This window comes from Gymnoscopelus microlampas (assembly GCF_963454915.1).
Source record: "Gymnoscopelus microlampas genome assembly, chromosome: 14".
In the NCBI taxonomy this organism is placed as follows: domain Eukaryota; kingdom Metazoa; phylum Chordata; class Actinopteri; order Myctophiformes; family Myctophidae; genus Gymnoscopelus; species Gymnoscopelus microlampas.
In genome coordinates, this window is record NC_139951.1 from 24,695,393 (window position 1) to 24,720,048 (window position 24,656).

The 24,656-nt window shown below is 40.7% G+C and overlaps 2 protein-coding genes across 4 annotated transcripts; both read right to left on the minus strand.

The window, feature by feature from the left end:
• Nucleotides 1–835: 835 nt before the first annotated feature.
• On the minus strand, nucleotides 836–12,247 carry LOC311060726 (uncharacterized protein C16orf52 homolog A-like). Of its 2 annotated transcripts, none has more exons than XM_084079029.1 (3): nucleotides 11,362–12,247; nucleotides 4,317–4,529; nucleotides 836–3,372 (listed from the first exon to the last, which is right to left on the minus strand). In XM_084079029.1, the coding sequence occupies exons 1-3, from the start codon at nucleotides 11,465–11,467 to the stop codon at nucleotides 3,188–3,190; spliced, it is 504 nt and encodes a 167-aa protein (XP_083935155.1). In that variant the 5' UTR covers nucleotides 11,468–12,247; the 3' UTR covers nucleotides 836–3,187. The 2 variants fall into 2 exon arrangements, with proteins under 2 accessions (XP_083935155.1, XP_083935154.1); XM_084079028.1 differs by having other exon boundaries at nucleotides 11,353–12,247.
• A 574-nt stretch (nucleotides 12,248–12,821) lies between these two features.
• Nucleotides 12,822–23,299, minus strand: uqcrc2b (ubiquinol-cytochrome c reductase core protein 2b). 2 transcript variants are annotated; one of them, XM_084079002.1, is made up of 14 exons: nucleotides 23,177–23,299; nucleotides 20,246–20,323; nucleotides 19,608–19,757; nucleotides 19,273–19,337; nucleotides 19,014–19,070; nucleotides 18,613–18,737; nucleotides 18,313–18,410; nucleotides 18,129–18,186; nucleotides 17,635–17,730; nucleotides 15,814–16,013; nucleotides 15,376–15,456; nucleotides 14,963–15,039; nucleotides 14,269–14,422; nucleotides 12,822–13,217 (listed from the first exon to the last, which is right to left on the minus strand). In XM_084079002.1, exons 1-14 carry the CDS (start codon nucleotides 23,207–23,209, stop codon nucleotides 13,134–13,136), a joined length of 1,356 nt encoding a protein of 451 aa, XP_083935128.1. In that variant the 5' UTR covers nucleotides 23,210–23,299; the 3' UTR covers nucleotides 12,822–13,133. The 2 variants fall into 2 exon arrangements, with proteins under 2 accessions (XP_083935128.1, XP_083935127.1); XM_084079001.1 differs by lacking the exon at nucleotides 20,246–20,323 and adding an exon at nucleotides 20,116–20,211 and having other exon boundaries at nucleotides 23,177–23,279.
• Between the last annotated feature and the right edge of the window lie 1,357 nt (nucleotides 23,300–24,656).

A 24,656-nucleotide genomic window follows, 5' to 3' on the forward strand; every position in this document is an offset into this window, starting at 1 on the left:
TAGAACTCTTTTGTGTTTTGAGATTGAGGTGAATTTTCTTCAGATTCCTACAGTTTGTCCAATCTTTTCTTTGAGCTTTTTTGAGTCATTGCCACTGTATTTTACATTGAAATATATGAGTATCAATACATGTGTTTATTGTACTGCATGTAATGGAACAGTGATGAAGACTGCTGACACCACAAACCAAACCTAAAAAAGTAGATTATCTACATATGTGTTATGCCATATAAGCATTTTCATTGACTGTGCATTGTCCTTTTCATGCTACGTTGATGTGTATACAATTGCTGTAAAACCTAAACTCATCTGGTTATATTATTTGCTTTGATGAAAACAGACCACTGAAAGGGGACATTATGACAAATGACTCCTTAACTCTTATAAGCCTCTTATTTTTTGTGACCAGGTGATGTCGCTATACTTGTCAAACAAAGTAATATACACTTTACACCTGTGGTTCCCAAAACAGTATTCCATGAGACATTGTGATTAACCACACATTATTGCAATATACAACTATACTTTTTGCACATTCATTCCCCAATACAGACTGGCAAATTATATACCCACAAATATATTTAAAACCTATTTGTCATTAGTAAATAAAAATAAACATTTAAGAATGATAACTTGTTATAGAGGCTTTTTTGCACAGATATGAATACAGCTGTGGCTTGAGACTTACCCTTTGATGTGCCTTGAGGACAAAAGCTTTAAAAAAAACATTGATTTACACTATGCTGCCCAAATGAGAAAAATATTATACATGATCATTTATTTATTGCAGAAAAGGATCCAATATTGCATATCTGTGAGTGACAAAAGTATAAAAAACTCTTGGAGTTTAATTCATTCTTTTTAAATATTTAACACCTGATTCTAATCTCACCTTGAAATTAACCCAAAATCCTAGAGGTTCACATACTCTTGCCACTCACAGATACGGAATTTTGTCTCAATGGTTTAATTGGGTTCTCTTTATCTACATTTAGGACTTCACAAGGCTTTGGGAGTATGTAGTGTAAATCAGTGGTTTTGAAACCTTTTGAACACTTATATTTCAAATACCTAATTTACGCTACCATGAAATTAAAATCAACTCATTGAATTGGCAAATTGTTAACGTGTTTCTCAGAGTTTTATTTACAGTAAAAGAAAAATCTTATTACTTCCCCTCAAAAACAAGGTTTTGAAAAAAATGTATTTGACACCACCACCACTCGGAACGCATCGCATTTTTTAAACCAGAAAAATGACATTAAAAATACACTAACTGAAGTACTCTTTGTGCTTAGAAGTACTGTTTTATTTCATGTTTATTTCAGTATTTAAGTTCATCATTAGGGGTACTTTGTAAGAAGATAGTTTGATCAATCTTGTCCACGTTAAGAGCGAGAGGACATGCTCATCGATGTAGCTACTTACCAGCATCCCCCAGTAGCAGCCATTTGTTACCATGGGAACCACAAAGTCTAAATTGAAAAGCGGGTGTAAAGAAACGAGCAAGGACACTGCAAGTACACTTGCAGAGAAGGAGGGGAAAAAAAGTATTTGAATAGCAGCACTTTTGAGGCTGGTTGAATTAGCTAGAAGGTCAGAGGCAGGAAGCATATTGAATATTGAACAATAGCAGGGAGTGGGATGTGAACCTCTGCAAACAACATGGGTCTCTGTTCCTGCTGTTGCCTGTGTGCTGTCTATACACAGATAACACTCTCACTCACTCTCTCCCTCCCTCCCTCCCTCTCTCTCTTCGTCACCATCACCTCTCGCAACAATAAATACTTTTCTATCAGGTTTCCATAGCAACTTTAACATATCCTGTGAGTACTTTAGTGCAATGAACCTCACAGATCCCTCACATGAAGGAAGAACGTGGATGGAAGAATCGGGCGGCATCTTAGCTCTACCTCACTGGTGGGAAAAGAAGAGAGAACTAAAGGATTACATTTGTTTTAGTTACATGTAACTAACTGCTGCTCCAGAGCGCCACATGACCTTAAACGTCTACCAACTCAGCTGAAAAGGTCTTGTGGTGGCATGGTGGTGGTACTTCACCTTAGGAGTGAGTTTTTACACCAAGTTTGCTCCAAGGGGACAAATCAATCAGGTTACACATATACAGACACTAAAGCCAATTGTCTCATTTATATCATATAATGATGTGAATTGGTTATCATCAAAACAGTCCACCGCCAGAACTAATTGAACTAATGAGCTGAACTAATGAGCGATTGAGTGAGGTGGTTCTCCATAATGATCAATGTATGATCACAGTGCTTCTCAGTCCTATTTGTCTATTGCTATATACAGGAACTGGGCAACAAAATACCTGTATAAACATAGAAAACGAAGACGTTTGACAGATGTATGGACCTCTTTGATGCAGTGCATAATTATCATTTCAAATATAATGAACCACAATGCAGTGAATTAACACATTTTCTACAAAAAAAGGGATTACAACTGAAACATCAGCCCCAGAATAAGTTTTACTTGCTGTTTACTGGCTCCAATATTGACCGACTTAAGAGTTCACAGTCAGACACCATCCTAGAGAACAGCTTCGTGTCCTACTGTACATGTTATCCAGAGATTAACTTGTACAATGTTTTTTTTCTCCATTTACTGGCCCTCTTTCTGCATGATCCTCATATTAACATGAACAGATTCCTGAAAGCATAACCTTGTCAGACCCCACGAAATCTGACAGATTAATGTAAAATTACATTCTGTGACATTGATCTTCTCGGTCTTCTTGGCAAAGACAGAACAGTCAGGAGGCTAGTGGACAAATGCACATGACGACCTCTCACTTTCATTGAGATACTGTATATTGACACATATACGATGGAACAGGCTTCTATTCCAGTATTTCATTCCTATGACTCTCTTTCCCATAGCTTCCTCTCTTCGTCCGTCGGTTGCCCATCAATTGGATCGTTGAGGACGGCACGTCAGCCATCTGAACCCCTCTCACACCTGCCCAGTCTGAGGTCAGTGCTTACAGATTATTCAACGGATACATACTGGGGTAACCGAGCCGCATCAGTACGTTAAGACCCCACAGAAAGATCCACACAGCGGCACACCCAGGTCTACTCATCGTTTTGACGATAGGCTAGTAGCCTCCCGTGCGCGGCACTTTTCTGAAGAACGCAAACGGAAACGCAGGTCCAATGTATCAGCCAGGCAAGCAGACCTTGCCTGCGAACAGCAGTCCCACTATGGTGAAGAATATTGAGAGAACAAACAGCACATAGGAGGAACCCACCACCGTGTTGTTAGGGAGCTTGTACGGCTGACCTCCCACCTCATTGATGTAGAAGCCTATCGGGAATATGAGTGCTGCCATGCAGAATAGAACCACTGTGGACGAGAGACAGCGAGAGAGACAGAGGTGGGGAAAGAGATGCCGTTTGTTAGAACCCAAAGTTGAGAACACGTCATTGTGCACAATGTGAAACATTCTGTTTGTTATGTACCGGTACGTATACATATGACCCAAAGCAACCTAATTCACAATGTGTCGCACTTACAATCACATTTATACCAAAACTGTTACAGGTACATCAACAATAACAAAGAAACTCAGAAATGAACGAATGTTATTCAATGCCTGTGTGCATGTCTCGCTCTCTGTCTTTACTAAAGTGGTAAAAACCCCAGTTGCTGCTCCTCACTGCAGCTGCTAATACAGACAGGCTCCATCTCAGCTCATAAAAATAGAAACAGCTCCATCTAGGACAGCTTTCAAGCAGCCACTCAGACAATGAGATCCTCCTCCTTATTAAAAGCTAAAAGCGTCTTTATTTTTTTTACTGAAATGATGAGCATGCATGCATGCATCACCAAATGTTAACATCAAACATAATGTCCATTACACTAAGACTGCACAATATGGCTTATGAATAAATAATAAAATAATACATTGCAAATTCAGTTTCCACAGTTGATAAGAAGACATATATCAGAAGGCATATCAGCAATAGCTGAATTGAAATATGGTTCAAAATAGTAAAGATGATGTAAAATGCATAGAGTAGTTTTATTTTATTTTATTTTTATATTCCACAAAAGAATATCAATTGTGATTAATCATAACCAAGGTTAAAATGCCAAAGATAATAATGTCATAATTGTGCAGCCCAATATTGAATGGAATTCTGAGAGAGCTTAACCCATACATTTGTATGTATATATGTATATATAGATTTATACATTTATAGATATCTAGAGAGATTCAATCATGATTCAGAGGAGGGCTGTGTAATAAATGTACACATCACCCAGGGTAGGGAAGGGAAACCTACTTCCAGTAAAGGCGACCCAGCGTGCGTAGCGCGTGGCCTCTCGCCGCCAGTGTGACATCACCAGCAGGCCACAGGTGACAGTGAGGGAGATGATGCCCAGGATGATGAAGAAGAGGGTGGTCACCCACTCCGGGGGGAGACTGGGGGGGATGCAGACCCGCTCCCGTCCATGGATGGTCTGACACTGACGCACAAGACCCACCGTCAGAGAGCCTATAGAGAGAGAGAGAGAGACAGAGAGACAGAAAGACAGAGAGACAGAGAGACAGAGAGACAGAGAGAGACATATAGAGAAAGACGGAGGAAGAGACAAAGAGAGAGATTAAGAGAGTGAGGGAGTAAAGTGAGACAAGGAAGGGAGGGGATGAAGAGAAAAGGAAAAAGACAGTAATTTTTATTGTTTTTATTTATTTGATGATTATTACATTGTCACTCATTACCTTTTTAAACAGTCCTGTGCAAATACAAAAGCTTCTTGTGAACTCTCTTTGTCGTTTCGTAATGAGTGCGGACGATTGTGCGCCCATGACATCATTTATCAAGCAGGCCGACATGTCAGCTGGGCATGTTTCTCTGTATTCCACAGAGGGAACAGAGACCTAATCACCTCCCAGATGACAAGATTTGTGCTCTGGGGCCAAGGACTGAAACAACCACAATCCAGCAGCAACCAATGGATGGATCGTTCAGGGAGCTAGAGAGACAGATGAGGAGCGAATGGGACGGACAGGCGATCTACCTCTCAATCGATGGAGGGTAAACAGGTACACAGAGGTAGAAATGAGGGGCGAAAAAGAGAACGGGAAGGAAAGGGGATAGAGAAAGAGGAAGAAATGGACACGAGAGGAAGAAACAAGAGAGAGAAAGGGAGGAAAGAGAGGGACAGAGTAGTGAGACTCGCAGAGCTCCCAGGCAAATGGACAGGAAGAGCCCACAGGCCAAGGGAGAGGGGAGCGAGAGACAATGCGAGAGAGCAAAAGACAAAGAAAGACAGCAAGGAAAAAGAGAGAGAGAGAGACCAATAATTGAAAGTCAGTCTGAAAGTCAATGGGGTTCAGGAGGAGTGGAAAGGACCAATCAGTGGTTCCATGTCAAGATGGTGAGTCACTGGCTGAGACAGAAACTCATATGTGCTCTTAAAAGGCCTGGTGGGTCCAATTAGAAAGACCTCCACTCCACACACGCATGCACATCTTGTGTCTGTGTGTGGTCATGGTCTGTCCACCATTATACATATATCCTGTTGTAATGTAGGCTATTCATACTTAATTCATTCTTGAACTTCTCACAGCTGAACAACAAACAAAACTCTCCAGATTATTCCTTTTCTAACAGCTGATGATGACAGAGAAAATTGTGATTTGTTCATGGCAGTGGAGCGAAGTAGAACTATTCGTTTTGATGAAGCAAATATAAATGATTAATTGTGCAATGGGCTGCATCTGCACACACACACAGTAACCTCACTCTGTGAGACCCAGTGGAGATAGAGAAAGCATCTGCTCTCAAGGCCCCGGTTGCCTGACTACAAAGGACTCCTCACAACAGCTTATATCATGTCATGAAAGATGATGCCCAGTTTTTTACTCTGTTTATACCTTAAATTCAATTCATCTTTTTTCTCACTATTTATATTTATGTATCAAGTTACCCACTAATGTTCTTGGCTATTTTGAGACACCTTGTTTATATACTTCAGTACATAGTATGTAAAATAAATAAAAAACAGAACGTTTAAAAAAAAACTAAGATGATGCCCTGCAGAATTATCCTCCTATCTTACAATTTGACCAAATAAAGTCCTTACTAGTTTGTCCTGCCTTCTCTTAATAGTGGTTGCTAATGTTGACGAAACTGTTGATTGGCTAATGTGGTTAATCTGGGAGTTCAAGTTCCTTTTACTGTTGTAGTCATCGGAAGCTGTTGTGGGGAAACAAATCAAATGCAGGTCTGCATTCATTCCTTTGGGTGACCCTCTATGGACAGCATGTTATGAGAGAAAGCCTAAATATCCCATACAATGTACCCTTTTATTTCTGTCTCGTCATAAGACAGTTTGTTAAGCAAGAGATAAGGCACAATTTCATTTGAGGAACTTGTGAGGTTAGCGGTTGACAGTTAAATTTAAGTTCCTGAAATATTGTTCATTTTGAGAGTGAGAGAATCTAAATAGTGCTACTGTGTAACTCTCCCACAGAATGTACAGAATAATTATAAGCTTGATATTCAGCTAGGACTTGAGGTGCGTTGTTCCAATCTCATTTCAGAAGACGCATGCCGAGTTTAGAATGAGTAAGCTATAAAACTGTATTTAAACTTTATTTACAAGAAACACAAACACTACAAAATAAAGTATTTCTCATCACAATTCGGAAGTCTAAGTGAAAATAATATTTGGTAACCTAAGTTCCAGCAAGATAATTCAAAATGTCTGTCTCAGATGGGAACACTGTTTTTTTAAGAGGGCAGTGTGTGTGTGTGTGTGTGTGTGTGTGTGTGTGTGTGTGTGTGTGTGTGTGTGTGTGTGTGTGTGTGTGTGTGTGTGTGTGTGTGTGTGTGTGTGTGTGTGTGTGTGTGTGTGTGTGTGTGTGTGTGTGTGTGTGTGTGTGTACGTTCACATCTTTTAAGGGGCTAAAAACAGCACTTCCTGAGTCCCCTTCAGTCCCCCCCAGTTTCAAAACTCACAACAAAGCACCTACTTGAGAGTTGCAGGGTGGCTGGAAAGCACACACACACACACACACACACACACACACACACACACACACACACACACACACACGTACAAAACGCAACCTGCTGCATGACAAAGCCTCAGGGATTATTACAGAGGATAGAATGAACACAGTGGGGAAACAGCAGGTTTGCGTTAAGTGAGACAGCAATGTCACAACAGCGGCTAATGAGCTAAAGTTGTCACCATCTGTGAAACTGCCGCCTAGAGATGATGACTACATTACAAGAGAGAACAATGTGGTGAGCAAACAACAAGTGCAATGTGGGATTGAACTTGAACTGGTTGTAGCCTGGTCTCGGACAAGGACAAATTTCAGGTTGAAAAAGCCCTTAGCTCTGAGTTCGGTAAAATCTGCACATGGCTTGTTGATAACAAACTGTCACTACACCTGGGCAAAACTTAATCCATTCTTTTTGGGTCCAAAATTGACTCAGTAAAGCGACAGACTTTAAGGTCAGAGTGGGTGACAATGTTATCACAAGGAAAGAAGAAATCACCAATCTGGGTTGTATTTTAGAGAACAAATAAAAAAATGTCAACAAAAGTAACCAAGAAAGCATGGGTATGAATTCATTCTACTGTTATGCCACCACAATGTGGAATGCCTTACCAACAGCCATCAAAAAGTGTGACTCCCTACCTCCTTCAAAACCGCCATAAAAGATCACCTGTCTGCAATTTGCAACTAGACCTAGACAAGTCTTCTAGCTTGAGAGAGAAATATTGCCCCCCAATGTTTTTCTGTAAATATACTTTTACCGTCTGCTCCTAGTATTGATGATCTTGTATAGTATTGAATGTCTTTATATGTCTTGATGAATTGAATACACAGGACCACAATGGAAATAAGCCCTCATGGATTTTTGTGTTGTGCTTGTAACATTATTGTATAACTGTACCTCTGTACCGTTGCAAACTATTAAAGTATTCAATCAATCAATCAATAACTAACATTATGAGAAGAACATCACAAGTGTTCTCAGTCCTTGGGGGAGTACACATTCAAAAAGTGCACCCTAACCAACTTTCAGGATGGCGATACACGAGTTAGTCAAAGATGTTTTAGTTCTTCTGGGTAGTTGGTTCTGGGCAGATAAAAAAATGTTTCTCCAGGGTGTGGCACCCATTTTCTATCATCGGTTTGTTGTTCTTATTCATCCCAATATTTTTTGTTGTAGCCCATAGTCCCTGTCACTGAATCCCTACAGTTTGGTCTGGGGAGGATGTAGACAGCCACATATCTCCTCCGATACATTGGCGCTTCTTTTCACCTGACAGTGAGGAGTTTCACTGGGAGGGTGTAACGTAGGCGGGTGTAACGTAGGCGGGTGTAACGTAGGCGGATGAACACAATACATCTCTCCCAATTCCGATCCCTGCTGAGCAGGCAGCTCAACCAACCTGTAAGTGACTCCTACAATCACTTCCCACCTGCGAACACGTACGGCCAATTGTGTTTGGTGGAATGGCCAGCCAAACTGGAGGCACCATGGAGGAATCAAACCCCAGTTTCCTGGATGTGGCACCTCTTCACATCACAGAAAAACTGTGATGTGAAGTAAATTCCTCACAGACGTGGTGAGAAGAAAGCACAACAGAACCAGTGTAGGCGAACACACAGTCTGAGCACCGCCCTGCTGGAACACCAACACCGATTCTGTAATGTTTTTCACTTCTAAAACAAACACCACACAAATGCCTCTAGCCAAGTCAATTTCCGTCATAATTGGGCTTAGAGAGCCTTAGTTCTCTCAAAGGAAAAGTTTTTCCTTCCCACAAGACCTAATTAAAATTCACTGCATACATCTCCATTTACAAACAACACTTCCCCTGGTCAGGTAATTACCATTAGGCTAATTAAACTGGAACAAGAGCCTTTTAGCTTTGCATCTGCCTGATTTCATACCATGACTTGCAGGATGAAATGGGAGGGCAGAGGCCCTCCCGATAACAAATTGAATTGTGTTTAATTTTGCAGAATGAAAAGGTAGGGCGCCTGGGTCAGTAATCACAAACAAACCCTTTAAGATAATTTGGTGGATGGCTGCCTGGTTAATGCAACACATTCTGCTTATCATTTACTGATTCACCTGCATGACAATTCATGTGGTGGTAAGTTATGAAACACAAAATGCAAGACAAGAACCTTTGACAGGAATGTAGTGATACGCTATTTGCTCTTGCCTATAGTCTATGTGTGTGGCTAGTCAAGTGCACTACTGTGATAATAACTATGTGGTATCTTCAAGTATCTGACAGATTAAGTAGATTGTAATGGATTGTATCATTTTATCCCCTTTGCGTCTACATTTTTTCTCATCACTGAACAAGTAAACTAAACAGATGAGGAAATGCAACTACAATTCACTAACAATACTGCAAGTTCCACATGGCTATAGGTGTCCATTCTTTCTGTCTATATTGTATATCACATGCATGGCAGGTTCGAACTCAAACACCCATACACACGTAACACTTTACAATACAAATCTGTTACAACACTTTTGTCATCTGTCTGTTATGCCTAGAAGCGACACAAAGAAGTGGAGATTCCAAAGTGGAGATTTCTTAGTTTTGATTGATGTTATTTCACATTTGCTTTGGCAATGTAAACGTATGTTTTTACAATAAAGCTCCTTTAAATTCAATTGAGTCCTTGGGTTCCCAAAAAGGCAAAGGTCCCAAGTAAAAAAGGATGGCAGGAGACCATTGTATAATGCAAACAATAAAACAAACACACAAAAGACTTAAAAACATGCACACTACTTGGCAACACGTTTCGAGACACAACAGCTCTCCCTCCTTGCCAGTGCTGCCTAAGGAAGATTTTTTGTGACTCCAAATGTGTTGCCGAGTAGTCTGCATGTTTTTTAACTTTTAGTTTGTGTGCCTAGAAAAACGCTGTAAACTAAAGGATGCAAATTTGAAGGTGTTAAAAGAGTTTTGCATTACAGTGGTCTCCCACCCCTACTTTTGTACTTTACACCTAGAAGCGCCTAGACACAGCCTTGAGGGGGTCACAGAATGTGAACATACTGCATAATGACAAACAGAAGGTTGTAAACCCCCTTTAGTTCTGTATGCAAAACACAAGAGGTGCCAACTGCCAACAAATTGAACGTGCTGGTGAGGCTCAGTAGTTGGAGTTAAACTGGACATTCTGGAGGTGGTGCGGTCGGAAGCTGGACACTGGCGAAGCCCTCCCATCTATGATGAGCTAGCAGAGACTAGGAGCAATTCGCAACCTGGGACAGTCCTTTGTGCCAGTTGCCATCAGGCTCCCCAACAGAGCCTGACCCCCATATGAGAAGAACCGAAGACCTACACTGACTACACTGTCTGTTCTGTTCTCTGGGACTACTGACTCCTGCTTGACTCCGGTGCACTTCAAAGAGGTTTTATTTGTCACTGACTCATACAAGTATGTGCAGTGAAATGTTGGTGTGATATGCTCCACAGACTGTGCTAACCAAACACAAACAAGATATAATAGCAGGTTATAACAGTTCACAGGGTACACATGCACAATGGACTACTGGGATGTAAATAGTAGCCTACAGAACTGTCACATTTGCCCAGGACTGCATAATATTCATTGTTGATAGTAGGCCTACATACTTTTGATTGATTGATTGAACACTTTTTGAAACTTAATTCAAAAGGAGAAAAGAACAAAAAGGCCCGATTGCTTGTTTCCATTGTGGTCCTTTTGGGGAAGGGAGCAACAACATATACATACATAAATATAAATATATTTTCACAAAACGAGACAAAAACAAAAAATAAAATTACAAGACAAACTAAAAACAGGAAACACATATTTAAAATTAATCAATATCAATCAATACTGGGTTAAAACGAATTATTGGACAACCAGTTTTTCAGTATATCCACGGTATATCCATTCATATATTCATTGGCGATAGATATTATTATGTATATTATGATATCAGACAGATTGTACATTTGTACTTATATGTATACTAAATCTATTTATTTATAGCATATCCGTTCATCTTAATGTTAACTCAGTCAGATCCAGTGCAGATGTATTGCATTTCACGCTGATGTTGATGCTACGTTTCCAATAAATAACGGTTCATCTAATGAAAATGATTCAGTCTTTTTCATAGTTGATAATAAAGTCTTATACTGAAGGACGGGGAACTCATACGAGACAGTCCAAACAGCACAATTAACATAGGTTTATGATAGTTAGGCTATGCATTTGCCACGTATAGGGGGTTTCCAATGCAATGATAATAAGAATAAATAAAGAATAATAACTTGTGCCCTCACCTAACTTACCAGACGATTCCCCCGTGTTGATCCAGTCTGGATTGGCAATGCTGGCGATGGCGAACATGTCTGCGGCCAGGAAGAGACATCCTGATATAATAGTGAGTTTATCCATAGCAGAAACAGGGAGAGACGAGAGAGTCGTGACCGACGACGGAGCGTGGTGTGTTGCTCCTCTGGAGGTACAAAGGAGGTCAGTTTGTTAGCCTCTCTCTCTATCTCACAGACAGGCTCTTATATACTCAGTTGCACGGATCCACAACGTTCCAATCCTGCCCTAGCACCGTCGTTTGCGGACAAGGAGATGAGTCTGTGAGAGACTGTGCACCATCTTTAAAGCGACCCCCACGGCGCAGTGGACACATGCAGAGAGGGTTAGAAGTTCCCTGTGATGTTCTTCAGATAGTTCACCACCATGATGGCCAGAGATGTGGGGAGTTTTCCAGGCAAGGTGGCGAGCTGACCGAGCCCAGCTCGTCGTGCTGGGGGCATTCGAAACAGTAAACTCCTGCTGTTTTCACACTGATCCAGACGGCTAACGGGGTGTTACCGCAAGGAATGAGACAAACCACCCCACTGGTTTATTCTTAAAGCGTTGGTTTTAATTAATTTACCCACGATATAAACGAATTCATTCTCGCAACCTACTTGTTTCCTGACTCCGACGAGAAGCCCCCCCCGCTCCTCCTCATTTGGAAGCTGAAGCCCCCCGTTCCAGGCAAACATAAAAGGAAAAATCACATTCCACGCTAACGCGGCCAAAGCTATTTGTTGGAATGTTATTGAAAATGTTACAAAATCGACTTGCATACCGTTATTTGTATTGAGCGAGAATCCTTTTATGTCCTGAGTTTCTTCACAACACTGTTGTCTCTCCCTAAAAAACTGACGAACCGACGCTGCTCTGCCTTGTAGTCATAGTAAGTACACACTACTCTCTCGCGAGAAACGCCGTGAACCTTGCACAGAGCAAGCATGGTCTATATCTCGTCGTACGACGGCGTCGCGCACCGCAGATAGCCGATCTACAGCCATCCTTGGGGCGCAACACCGCTGTACCACGGATCATAAATTAGGAATCAAAACGACAATGAGGTGCACGTCATTTCAGCTGCTGTCTGCTGAAACAATACATTTGTTTTTACTATTAGTACACAGCCTATTGATAGAGTACAGATTGCAGAAATACATTCAGTTAAAAAAAAAGTTACATAGATTCACATAATGTAGCCTAGTATTGTACCAAATTAACTATTAAATAGTTAATTTGGTACAATACTAGGCTACATTCTGTGAATCTATGTAACTTTGTTTTTTAAATGAATATATCAAGTGCAAGGCATAACATGAGATATAACATTTTTATCTCTCTTGTTATGCCTTGCACTTGATATATTAATTTTCTTAGAACACTTCTACAGTAAAGTTCAATGAAAAAGACACAACACAACACACCCCCAAACACCAAGAATGATCTAATGTAGATAGAATTTTATTCATTAATTTACATCAACTATACAGTTCAAGAGGACAAATGAGAGGACCGTGATATTTCAACGCACCAGGGAAGGGTCCACTAAAATATAGTACGAATAGAAACACCCACTGGTGTGGTGCTGGTGACATTTAACCTCTCTGACAAAAGAGCATTATGACAGATCAGTGACCAGTGTATCTCTTTCAATGGTTTGTTGAAATGGAACAGAATGTCGTTCTGTCTTGTGCCATTTAAAATGACAGGTGGATAGAGTGGTAGAGGGAGGGAGGCAGGAAGGAGAAGGTTAGATCTCGTCAACGAAGGGTGTTTTTACAAGGTTGCCACTGGACGCCATGGATTTCTTGCCGGTCACAAACTTCTTTGCAGCCTGGAAAAGAGTAGGAATAAAGATAAGGTATTCAGCACACTAACACAAGAAAACTACAACATTTTCATATTTACCATGCGATTACACGGCAGACTTACTCCGGCAGACTATTCCACTTATATACAACTACCTTTCTTGTATCATTATAATGTAATACATTTCTTGATAACCACAAAGACACAAATACATCAGAGGGCCATTACGAATACATTCGTATTCAGTATGTAACTTTAGTTTAGGAGTCTCTTATGTGGAAACCTTTATTGGTTGGCTGAGTGAAGGCGATGACAATGTAGTTGTAAAATGGGTGCCAGCTGTCTCTGTATTACGTACACAAGATTTCCATAAGGCTTGAAAGGAAAAGGTTTTATTTATAATGTACTACATTATGCTTGCTCCAAGGCAAGGTATTCAAGCTCTTTTGTGTTTCTTTTAATCTCACCTACACAAATGAGCAATTGTTGTTGTTTTTTTGTTAAACATTCTATCACAGATTTTAATCACTTGGATTCTGTGATACATTGTAAACTAAACCTTTTTGAAAAAGTAAAATAAAAACCTCAAATCCATCCTTAAATAAGTAAGCGTCACCTGGTCAAACCCACCATCTTACAACAGAGGGTATGAATCACAATGCAGCATGTCCAGCAAGAAGTCCAGGGAAGCTTACGATTGCCTGGGCTGAAATCTGTGGTTCTGTCTAATGATCTCCATGAGTGGTCAATTCATGTCTGTTACTTTTTTTGTGTTTTATGTTGGGGTGGTCCTTTAACACTTCTCAATAATTTGCGCACCCGACGACGTCTCTCTAATCGGCTGGCTACTGACAGACTACTAAATAAGTAGTCTTGAAATCCATCCCCAATATTTCTTGAAATATTTGTTTATTTATTGCACATGACCGCCACTTGTGTTATGACAGCCACAATGGAAATAAGGCCTGGACTTTATTGTATCATATCCTCGATTGGTTTTAACATGTGTTATTACTTTTCAAATAAACTCAACTAAACTAAAGCAACCACAAGCAGAGAGAGGAGAGAAAGCTTACATTGGCAACATCAGTGAGGGAGACATTGTCGATGCTCTTAGTGACTGCGTCAGGAGTGAGGTAGACTCCTCCAGACAGGGCCTGGGAGCCCATAGCATCTATCAATCCTTCAGAGGTCTCCAGAGACATCAGATACTGGCCCTTCAACTTGTTCCTGCACCAACACACATAAAAAAACATCTGAGCAGAAGCCTAATAAACCTTCATTTATATAGCATCTTTCCAAAGTGCTCCAGAATGGGACACACAGGGAAAATAGCAAACACATAAAACAGTAAACATGAATCAGAAACAGAATATGAAAATACAGATTTCACAAGCGGTGGGAGAAACATCAACATAATGCTAAACATACATCAGACCCCATCAAAGGCAAGAGAAAAACATGGGTTTGAATCTGTTTAAAAATGACAATTGATTCAGATAATTTCACATCAAGGGAAAGGTTCAGAAGAAACTATATTAAAAGCAAAATGACCCTTTAAATTTAGTGAAATGACATCACCAACGAATGCAAAGAAATGGCAAAATATAAAACAACTCAAACAAATAAAAAGTTTTGTTTTAGGATCAAAACATCCAACAAATGAAATGACGGATCACACGAATCACCTAACAGCAATGTGTGCTGTAAACCACATACAGTACAGCACAACGCTAAATAAATGTGTTTATGTGTGTGGAGTTTTCATACTTGGCATGGGTGAGGTCAGCAGCAGTGACTGCACCATCAGCAACAGCTTTCACCTGGGCCACAGCAGCTTTGATCACCTGGAGACAAACAGGAGACCATGGACCGGTCAGTCAGCATTTGGCAATGGTTCTTCTCACCTCCAGTCCTGCAGGTTCTTAATCCAACCATCTCATCAGGGCCTCATTTAGATCAGGATACCAGGCAGGGGTGGAGCTTGCCTTTTCACCATATGGGTGCACTGCAAGCTAGTGAAATCATACCGTAAAAAGCTACCTGCCTGGGAGAAGGCTATGTAGGGAACTATATTTCTGTTTGATTGTGATGAATATACAAAAAGAGAAATTTCTGCATAAATGAGAAGTAAGTTTCACATCAATGGAGCCAGTCTAGACTTAGAACGGTGGAATACTCACATCACCGGCTGCAGCATATTGGCAGATTGTGTAGACTCCAAACAGACCAGAGTCGGAGTAGTTTGCATTGAAAGCGGAGACCTGCACAGAACAACAGACAAGACATTGGAAAACCATAAGGTTACCTTCCTATCAGAATGACTTTTTATTCCACATATGAAAACTTAAATGCAACCCCATAGGTTTGCACTACCAAAGTTCATATAATTTTAGATTTTCATCAAATCAGCTGAGTGAAGCTGAAAACTTAATTTCCCCTGCGGGACTAATGAGGTTATCAAAAATGGATGCCCTAGTAATTAAATAAATAATAAGGCTTTGTGAAAATGGGCATTAACTCCATTTCCCTCCAAGATCAGCCCCTGGCTGTGACATTAAGCTATGTGTCAACTTCAACGGAGGGTAACGTATGAAAATCCCAAACTGCCGGCCACTCACGTCAAATGGGTCACTGGTTGCCTTAGAGACGGCCTGGATGAGTTTGCTAGTGGTGTTGGAGCCCCTCTTGATGTGGGGGCCGGCCCCCAAGATGTGCTGCAGCACGCTGAAGGCCAGGGCCTCCGGGGACCCTACTATTGCCGATTGGCTAACCACCACAGAGTGGACCAGACTGTTGGAGCTCTGCTGACGCACCTCACCTGGAGAGATGCGACGGAGGAAATAGTTGAGACAGAGACTCGTAGTAAGTAGAAGCACATACTGTACATGTGCAAACACAAAGACCAAGACATAGAGATATGGAGACAGAGAAAAGGAGACCTAGAGAGAGAGAGAGACTCCATAACAAAACCCTCATCTACAGAGATACCCCGTCAGCCGCACAAACACAGGCAGAGCCACCAGAAAGAAATCCCACTGGACTAAACCAAATTATAACAAAACAAAAAGAAAGATATCTAACACATATTGTAGTATTAACCCAAAACCAGAGCCAAATGGAATGCTATTTGGCCCTTAACACATTGGCAGAATACATGAGCACTGTAACTGATCCAAAACCAAGGAAAGCCTTGACTATGTACAGTACCAGACTCAGTCTTGCGATCGAGAAAGTCCGCAATAGGCAGACCTGGCTACCAAAGGAACAGACTGTGCACCCACTGAACACAAAACATGGTGGAAACTGAGAAACACTTTCTAACCACCAACTATACCAAGACATGAGACAAATACTTCCCACAGATGACACAAAAAATACAGTACAACAATGTGCAAACACAACAGCAAGATTTGTGAGCAGTTGTGACAGGAGAAGGATGTCCAATGGAATACAACATTTGGAAAATTAGTCCAAAAAAAAGAGTGCAGACTAGCCAATACCAACTCAGGACTCCTGAATAGGCTCTCCACTCCCTCCCGTCTGTATAGCAACAGGGTCTTGAGCTCTGCAGTGTTGCTAGCTCCGCGGTCACAATGTGTCTATGTAGGTGGTGCGCCTCTTTTCCATCCTAGCAGTGCCTTGTGTTGGCTCTCACTGTGTCAGTTTGCTCGCTACCCGTTCCTTTTGCCTGACACAGTACCCTGCTAGCCTCATTCTTCTCTCGTTGACCCTGACCATGTCCATGACGTTTCATGGACGTTTCTGACGTGGTCTGCCCATGTGATATCAAGTGCCATTCGTAGCATTTTTGTGTAGGTCAGAACCTTGGCAAGAGTCCGACTAGCTTGCCGCTGTCGTCTACACTGCATCTTCTCAGGACCACCATACAGTAGGCCCCTTTGCTTTGGCAATATAATAAAGCCCCATTTTCATTGAGAGACAGAGACAGAGAGATGGAGAGACAGAGGAAAAGAAAGCAGTGTGCAATAATCCAGTAATACTCTAGCTAGTCTGTGTCAAATTTGTATTAATATACAAATCTGACACAATATGACACATACAAACATACTTATACTAACATGTTGGTGGTATTAAATTCCAACTGGAATAGATGCTGTATCTGTTTTTTTCACCTCTTAGGGGACAATCACACATAGAAGCGTTGCTAGAAACGCATCAACAGCAAAACCTTTGTGTTCCTATGGTACATGCCTGACATGTACTCTGCCCTTGCGCCGCCTTTATCTAGCATTTTTTAGATGCGATTAAAAGTTAAAATATTCTCAACTTTCAACCTTCCGGTTTGAAGCTGGTAAATGTGGTAGAAATGGTGGGACAAATTATTTTGTGCTTATCGGTAGTGGTACCTGTCGATTAGTTTATGGTGATAGTGACAGTCATCTAAACATGTGGTCTGTATGTGGCATCACTGTGCTCACCTCCACGGTACTGGGACATAGCCCCTGTGGTTCCAAGCCCACTGCGGATGTTGAGGAACTGCTCTCCCACCTGCCTCAGCACAGCATGGTCCACACCTGGATGGGAAAACAAAATCTGTAATTTATTACCACTGTTGGGGAAGTTACTTTCAATGTGCAATTAATTACATACCGCTTTCATATAAAAGTAATGAGCTACCTTAGTAGTTTCACGCATTTAGTTACTTCTTTTTTTTTAAGTTTGTCTCTCTCTGCTGTATTATCTATTGTACAGAAGGCCTTGCCATCTGCAGTTATCATACTGTTGTCTTTACATGAGCATCCATCCATATATCTTTGTGTAACTGTCACTGAGACAAATTCCAGCAGCACTACTACACTTGGTAGATGATTCTGTCATCACCATTCATCCCAGGTTTACTAGGTCATTGTTCGGCTTATTTCAGCAAGTAAACATCCAATAGAGTCAGATGCTGGTAGTAACAACCCCTTACCAAGTCCAACGAGAGCCATTCTCGAGCTTGTGAAATTGTCCTGGACAAATTGGTGCATCTGGGGAAGAATGCAGACATTACAATGTAGGCATCACAAAGATACAAAAACATACTGAAGTACTATTGACAATGTAGATAAAACTACCGTACATTTATGCAGTTGTGAAGATCTAAGGCGTCTCACCTGCTCAGAATGGATGTTGCCGACCATGTAGTCTGGACAATACAGGGAGTTAGAGAGTGCGTTCTTGTAGGCAGCTCCATGCAGACTTTCGATCACAGCTGGAGGAGAGACGTCAGAATATGAAGTATAGTGTTTTGATTTCACAAGCTATATAAGCCATGTACGGAGTGAAAAATAAAATGAAATAAAAACGGAAACCATGAATTAACCTTCAATAATATGACTTTTAAACCTTTTACAGAATTGGACTGTATACTAATTGTCAGGAAAATGAATGCTAGAGAATGAATTAACACAGACCATTCTGTGGGCTTTGAGCAGCCAGGGCTTTGTCCATCTTCACCCTGGGGGTGAGATCTGACACTTCCCATGACCTGAACTCTGGTGCTGTGGTCACATTGATCAGGTACTCCATCACTGTATCACTGTAAGGAAGGAATATTTAACTTTACATTCACAAAATAACTTGCTAAGCAAAATTAAAAAATAAAGAGACATAAATAAATGAATGGGAAGGTGAACAGAGGAGGAAATGTTGTCCGCTATGGAGACTGGCTTGTCTCCTATGAAGCTTTTGAAAAGGAAAAAATGCCAGGTTTGCACTTGGAACTGTATGTATTGCCTTCAAATCAAAAATGACAACAAAAAGGTTGTATGTGTAATACTTTGTCAGAAAGAAAAGTCATTATCCTTTAACTCACATGTCATCTCTCAAACAGTCTACAGAGTAGACCATGTTCTCTCTGGATGCTGTCACACTGTAGGGTAAAAACACACATACATTAAGCTTAAGCATACGCACATATTAACAGGTTTGTGCTTGGACCGACAGTCACCATTTCATAGTCCTCTGAAATGTACTTGTGTTTATTCTACATCGTGACTCAGAGTTTTTTTGTTTGTTGTACACTGGTTCAAGGTGACCAGACCATATAGGTTGAGCTGAACAGAAATGCTAACCTCATGCTGCCTCCCACTGCCTCAACACCACGACAGATTCTGAAGGCTGAAGCCCCTTTAGTTGTCTTGGAAAGGATAAAAGGGATAAAAGTGCCAACATTGGTCATTGGTCAATAGGCAGCTCGGACACAACTTGCATTCAACTTTCAAACAGAAAACTTTCAGACTACGAAAAGAAAGATTGTTGAAGACAGCCTGACTCATGAAAATGTTTGTTAAATAATGAAATATTTCATTTTAGAGGTTTATTTATTTTACTTTATTTTTTATAACTATTTATGATTTTCCAGCAAATGCGATGAAAAACAGAGAATGTGTTGTATTAGGAATCTTACCAGGCTGGCAGCCAATCGCAGGAGGTGAGTAACCCCCTGGTTTTCAGGGGTCTCATAGCGACAGCCGGCTCTGACAAACACCCCAATCTTGGAGACAGGGGAATAGTTCTCCAAAGAAGTGATCACCAGCCCACTTGGCAGTTTGGTCACCTAGAGAGAAAGTATGTGTATTTAAAGACAACTTAAGACTCTTTTCCTACAACTTCTCTATTACATTGCACGATCATTGTTGCAATATTATCACGGCACTTTATCTCTCAACCAGTTAATAGTAGTATCATAGGGATCTAGGAATGTAACCTCACTCTACAGATAGATACACTGAATGTATCTGAAATTGTTAAATGGCCAACGTCTAAAAACATCCCAGGTCCAACACACATACTGTAGTCGTGTTTTTGAATAAGGCAACAAAAACGGCATCCTTATTCTCAGGCCACACACACAATCAAACCCAACATCCCTTCCTTTCCCGGCCCAGCCCTTCTCCACTATTCCCCACACATACATGGACATCCTGGCAGGAGTGGGCAGCTCCGAGTTTGAGGCCAGATAGGGGCTGGATAAGGGACTGGCCTTTGCTGGTAGCCGCATAGCAGCGTCTCTGTGGAGAAGAGAGAGAAGTCAACACCACTGACCTGCGCATCCTGCAGCTCAAACTTTACATGGTCGGCGACCTCAACCTTACGGGCAGCCTGGGCCGCATAAAGCCTCCTCTGAAAGAAAACATAAGATACATAGGTGGAACGTCATAGTAGGGCTGGGTAGGCCTGTCACCAATTATTACATAATCGTCTAATCGCAATTATTTTTGCATAATCATTATAATCGTTTCCATGTTGAGAAAGCATAGTCATACATTTCTTTTTATCATTTTCTAAAAATAGTGGAAATAGCAGATATACAAGCTCACAACGTGTCACGTTGGGACACGTTGTGAGTTTGTAGATTGAATATTTCCACTATTTTGTAACAAAGTTTGAGTGTAAAATATGCGATTTTACACATGACATTTCACAAAAGTGAAATGTCATAATCGTGACAGCCCTAGGGCTGGGCAATTAACCAAAAAATATTTTGAACCTCGTTATTTTGAGCCAATAACCAACTTAATCTTGCTCATGTAGGCTAGCTAAATCAAATACATATGTAGTGGGGGCCCCTGCTTTGTCTCTCTCAGCTTTTTAATACAGTAATTGACCAAATGAATAAGTCTGATTAACCACTTAACCCTCTACTATACTTCGTTGTACAATGGTGTCACACAAGAAATAGTGAAAATAGCTTATCTACAAGTTCACAATGAGATTCACATCACCACGCTTTGTGAGCTTGTAGATCTGCTTTTTTCACTATATTAAAAAAATCATTCATCCTACTATCCTACTATCCTACTATCCTACTATCCTACTATAATTCTAGTAACCTCTGTCCTGGTGAAGCTGTCTGTAGTGGTGAAGCCGGTTCTCCTCAGTGGCTGGAGCAATTGCTCTGATTTTGCACACAGCCATTGACCATTACCATCTGAACTTAACTGTGAAGCCCGTTTTTCAATTTCATCAAATCTCAGCTCTTATTAGCGTTTATGTGTGAAAGAATGTCGCCTCCCGGGTTGCCAGATCATGTGCGCAATTCCCTCCACGGATGCGTCGACCGGGTATGGTCTAGTTAATAGTAATCGAGGCAAAAGTTTGAAATAATCATGATATTGATTTGAAGACATATCTCCCAGCCCTATGTCATAGCAAAGGGGACTGCAGACCAACACTATGGCCAGTGTGAATATCGGTGAGAGGAAATCAATGACAACAATGCGGCAGATTAAGATCTGATGCATGCTTTAATATGTTCTTGCAAATACTCATTATATATTTAAATGATATTGAACTTCACACCAATAAGATATACTTTAATAATTATATGAAGAGTTCAAGATATTGAATTGAATATACTTATTCACTTTCCATCTTTCAAATATAATATACATTGCTTAGATGTAATTAAGGGTGTTTAGAGATATCTGATGTATCTCCTCAGTCAGTTCCAGGCTGAGGTCAGGAATGATTATTTAAGGGGTTGACACTAAGGTCTCAGAGGCACTTGCCTGTCGGGCAAGTACAGGTCATGTTCTACTTGCCCAAAGGTCATGCCCACTTGCCCGAAAGATTATTTGTCCATTAAAAAATGATGGTAAAACTTGCGCTTGTAGAACAAATTAATGTTAAATCCAATTGATAACTGCCGAAACTTTGAAAAAACAGAATGAGTGCAACTGCTAGTCGTAAAAAGGTAGCATTATTGTTGTTCATAAATAGACAATATTTAATGAAGACTCAATGAAGTCGGGCAACCTGAAAGCAAACACCACTTGCCCAAACGTTTTATTTACTTGCCACAGGCAGTCGGGCAACCATTAGTGTCAACCCCTGAATTATTTGATGGTTAATTCAAGCCCATTCTGTCCTGGGACTGGAAGTTTAATAATACTGGCTCAAGTTCATGGGAACTGAATGGTTGGTCCTTCACAGACAAGACTTCTCCTGTATATTACAAAGCTGACCCCATCTGTGTCCTCACCCATTGCTGTAGCTCGTCCCGGGCAAAACATAGACACTATAATCACACCATGGCATTTGTTACACGCTTAACTAGGAATGGCATCGTATTTATTTCAGTCACCCAATTCCAATGTTGTTTTCTGAGGGGGGAAATGCAGCCGTGCACGTAACTCTGCAGTAACTGTATGCTGAAAAATACCTGGCTACTAATACGAGTAATGATTACATAACTACCTGTCAGTGGTGTAAAGTAACTAAGTATATTTAATCAAGTACTGTACAATTTTGAGGATTTTTTTACTTTACTGGAGTTTTTCCATTTTTCTATACTTTTACTTCTATTCCACATCACTATTGTACTTTTACTCCACTACAATGATTTGAAAACTTTAGTTACTAGTTGTTACTTAGTTACGTAGATTTAGATTACTACAACATACATTAACAACTTAAGCCCTATTTAAACGTTGGCTATTTGAAAATAGCCAAGTACTTTTTTTATTCTGGACTTTAACTTGTATTTTAGTATTTCTACATTGCAGTATTGCTACTTTTAATTAAGTAAAACATGTAAGTACTTCTTCCACCACTGCTACCTGTTACCTATACATTGTTGTTGACACACTTTGTGACGGACGGTGGTCGGCCGTCAGATGGATGAGGAGCTTTGACAGTCAACGAGCCATCAAATGGTTAAATAGCATGACATCACGGATGAGTTATGTAGCCTACTGGGGGGTTAAAGAATGACCAAATGTACCCTCTGACTACAGAAACATTCCCTATTTCTACCTTGCGTTAGATAACCAAAGTTAAATTAATATTAGATTTATAAGAGTGAACCCGGTGTTGAAGACAACAAGGTGTGTGTATGTGACGTCTAGATTCGTGTGTGACATCAGAGCTGGTTGGGGACACGTTTTAAAAGCGACGAAAATGTAAGTTTCGAACGGCAAACGATTGTTGGAGGGAACTGTTCCTTTGTGTTAATATGTAATGTTTATTCCTTACCGATAGTTGACTTATTCCCCGAACACCCTTCATATCCCCTCTTCTCTCCTTCAGCCAGGACGATAAAACAATATGGCTGACCTGAACGTCCTACCCAGCATTCCAAGCACGCTGAAGACTTCCTCGTTGGCTTTATTGGCGGGTTTGACGCGAACGCGTGCGCCCCTTTGCGACGAGGAGGAAAATAGTCGTGTGCAGTGGTTGTCAAACGTTTTAATTTCAAGGACCCCCGGCCCCGGCCAAAGTTACAGACATGTAAACGGTCCATTTGGAACAACCTATAATTTCAATAGGGGGTCCTCTGAATTAGGCTACTACAGTGGGGGTTGAGGACAGAGTACAGCAACTTGCTATGGGCCTGGTCTTCAAGATACACCACAACATTGGGATCCCCCTGTATTTGTCAAAATACTTCCAAAATGTTAATCAAGTCCATGATCATAACACCAGAGGCAGCTCCACAAACCATGTTCAACCCAGATTTGGCACAACAAAGGGAATGAACTCTTTCTCATGCTATTCATCTAAAATGTGGAATGCCCTACCAAAAGGAGTAAAGGAGTGTAAAACCCTAGTCACTTTCAAAAATGCCCTAAAGATACACCTTCAGGAGGCTGCAATTCAAAAATGGCCCCTGTCCAAGTCCTAACCTACCCCATGTCCTAACCCAACCTACCCCCCCCCCCCTCTCTCTTTCTTTTTTTTGTACATATTTTTCACCCTTCATACCAGTAACCTGTAAACTGATTGTATGACATTCTGTATAGTAGTGTGTATATCTGTCTGTCTCTTATATGTCATCATGATTTGTGTGCATGGGGATCTCATCTTAAACAAGCTACGTGCTTAACTGAGCTATCCAGTTTAGTAGACCTTGTATTGCGAATTTGTACTTCCATGTACTGTTATGTACTGTCATGTACTGTTCTCATGTCTTACTAAATAAAGTACATCAATCAATCAAAATATTTGTCAAAGGACCCCGCCCCAAATAATAATAATGTCTGAAAATAAACATGAACATAAATCCAACATATTATTATTAGCAAAGATAATGTGTAAACAAACGAAACAAAAACATTTAATTAACACACAACACTGATAATTGCTCTCAATTGCAATTGCAGCATCACTCTCACATGCTGCAATTTTGCAAGAGTTTCTTTCCCCTAGAGAGAATTAACCAAATACTGACAAACCAAAAACGGACAATATATGTCCTGACATAGGCTATGGTCTGTTATGACAACATTTCATGTAGTATGACATTTTAAACAATAGTATGAGTTTTTATTTATTTTATTGTTTGTTTGTAAAGACTGCTGGGAACGGAATCAACGGATCATATTACTTTTTCATTACGGGGTTATGACCACTCCCGTACGGTAGAGGACGGTACACACAAAGTCTGGGGGCGGGGCAAACTGAATCGTCCAATAACAAGAAGCCGAGGAAGCACAACGCGCATGTGTTCCAAGAA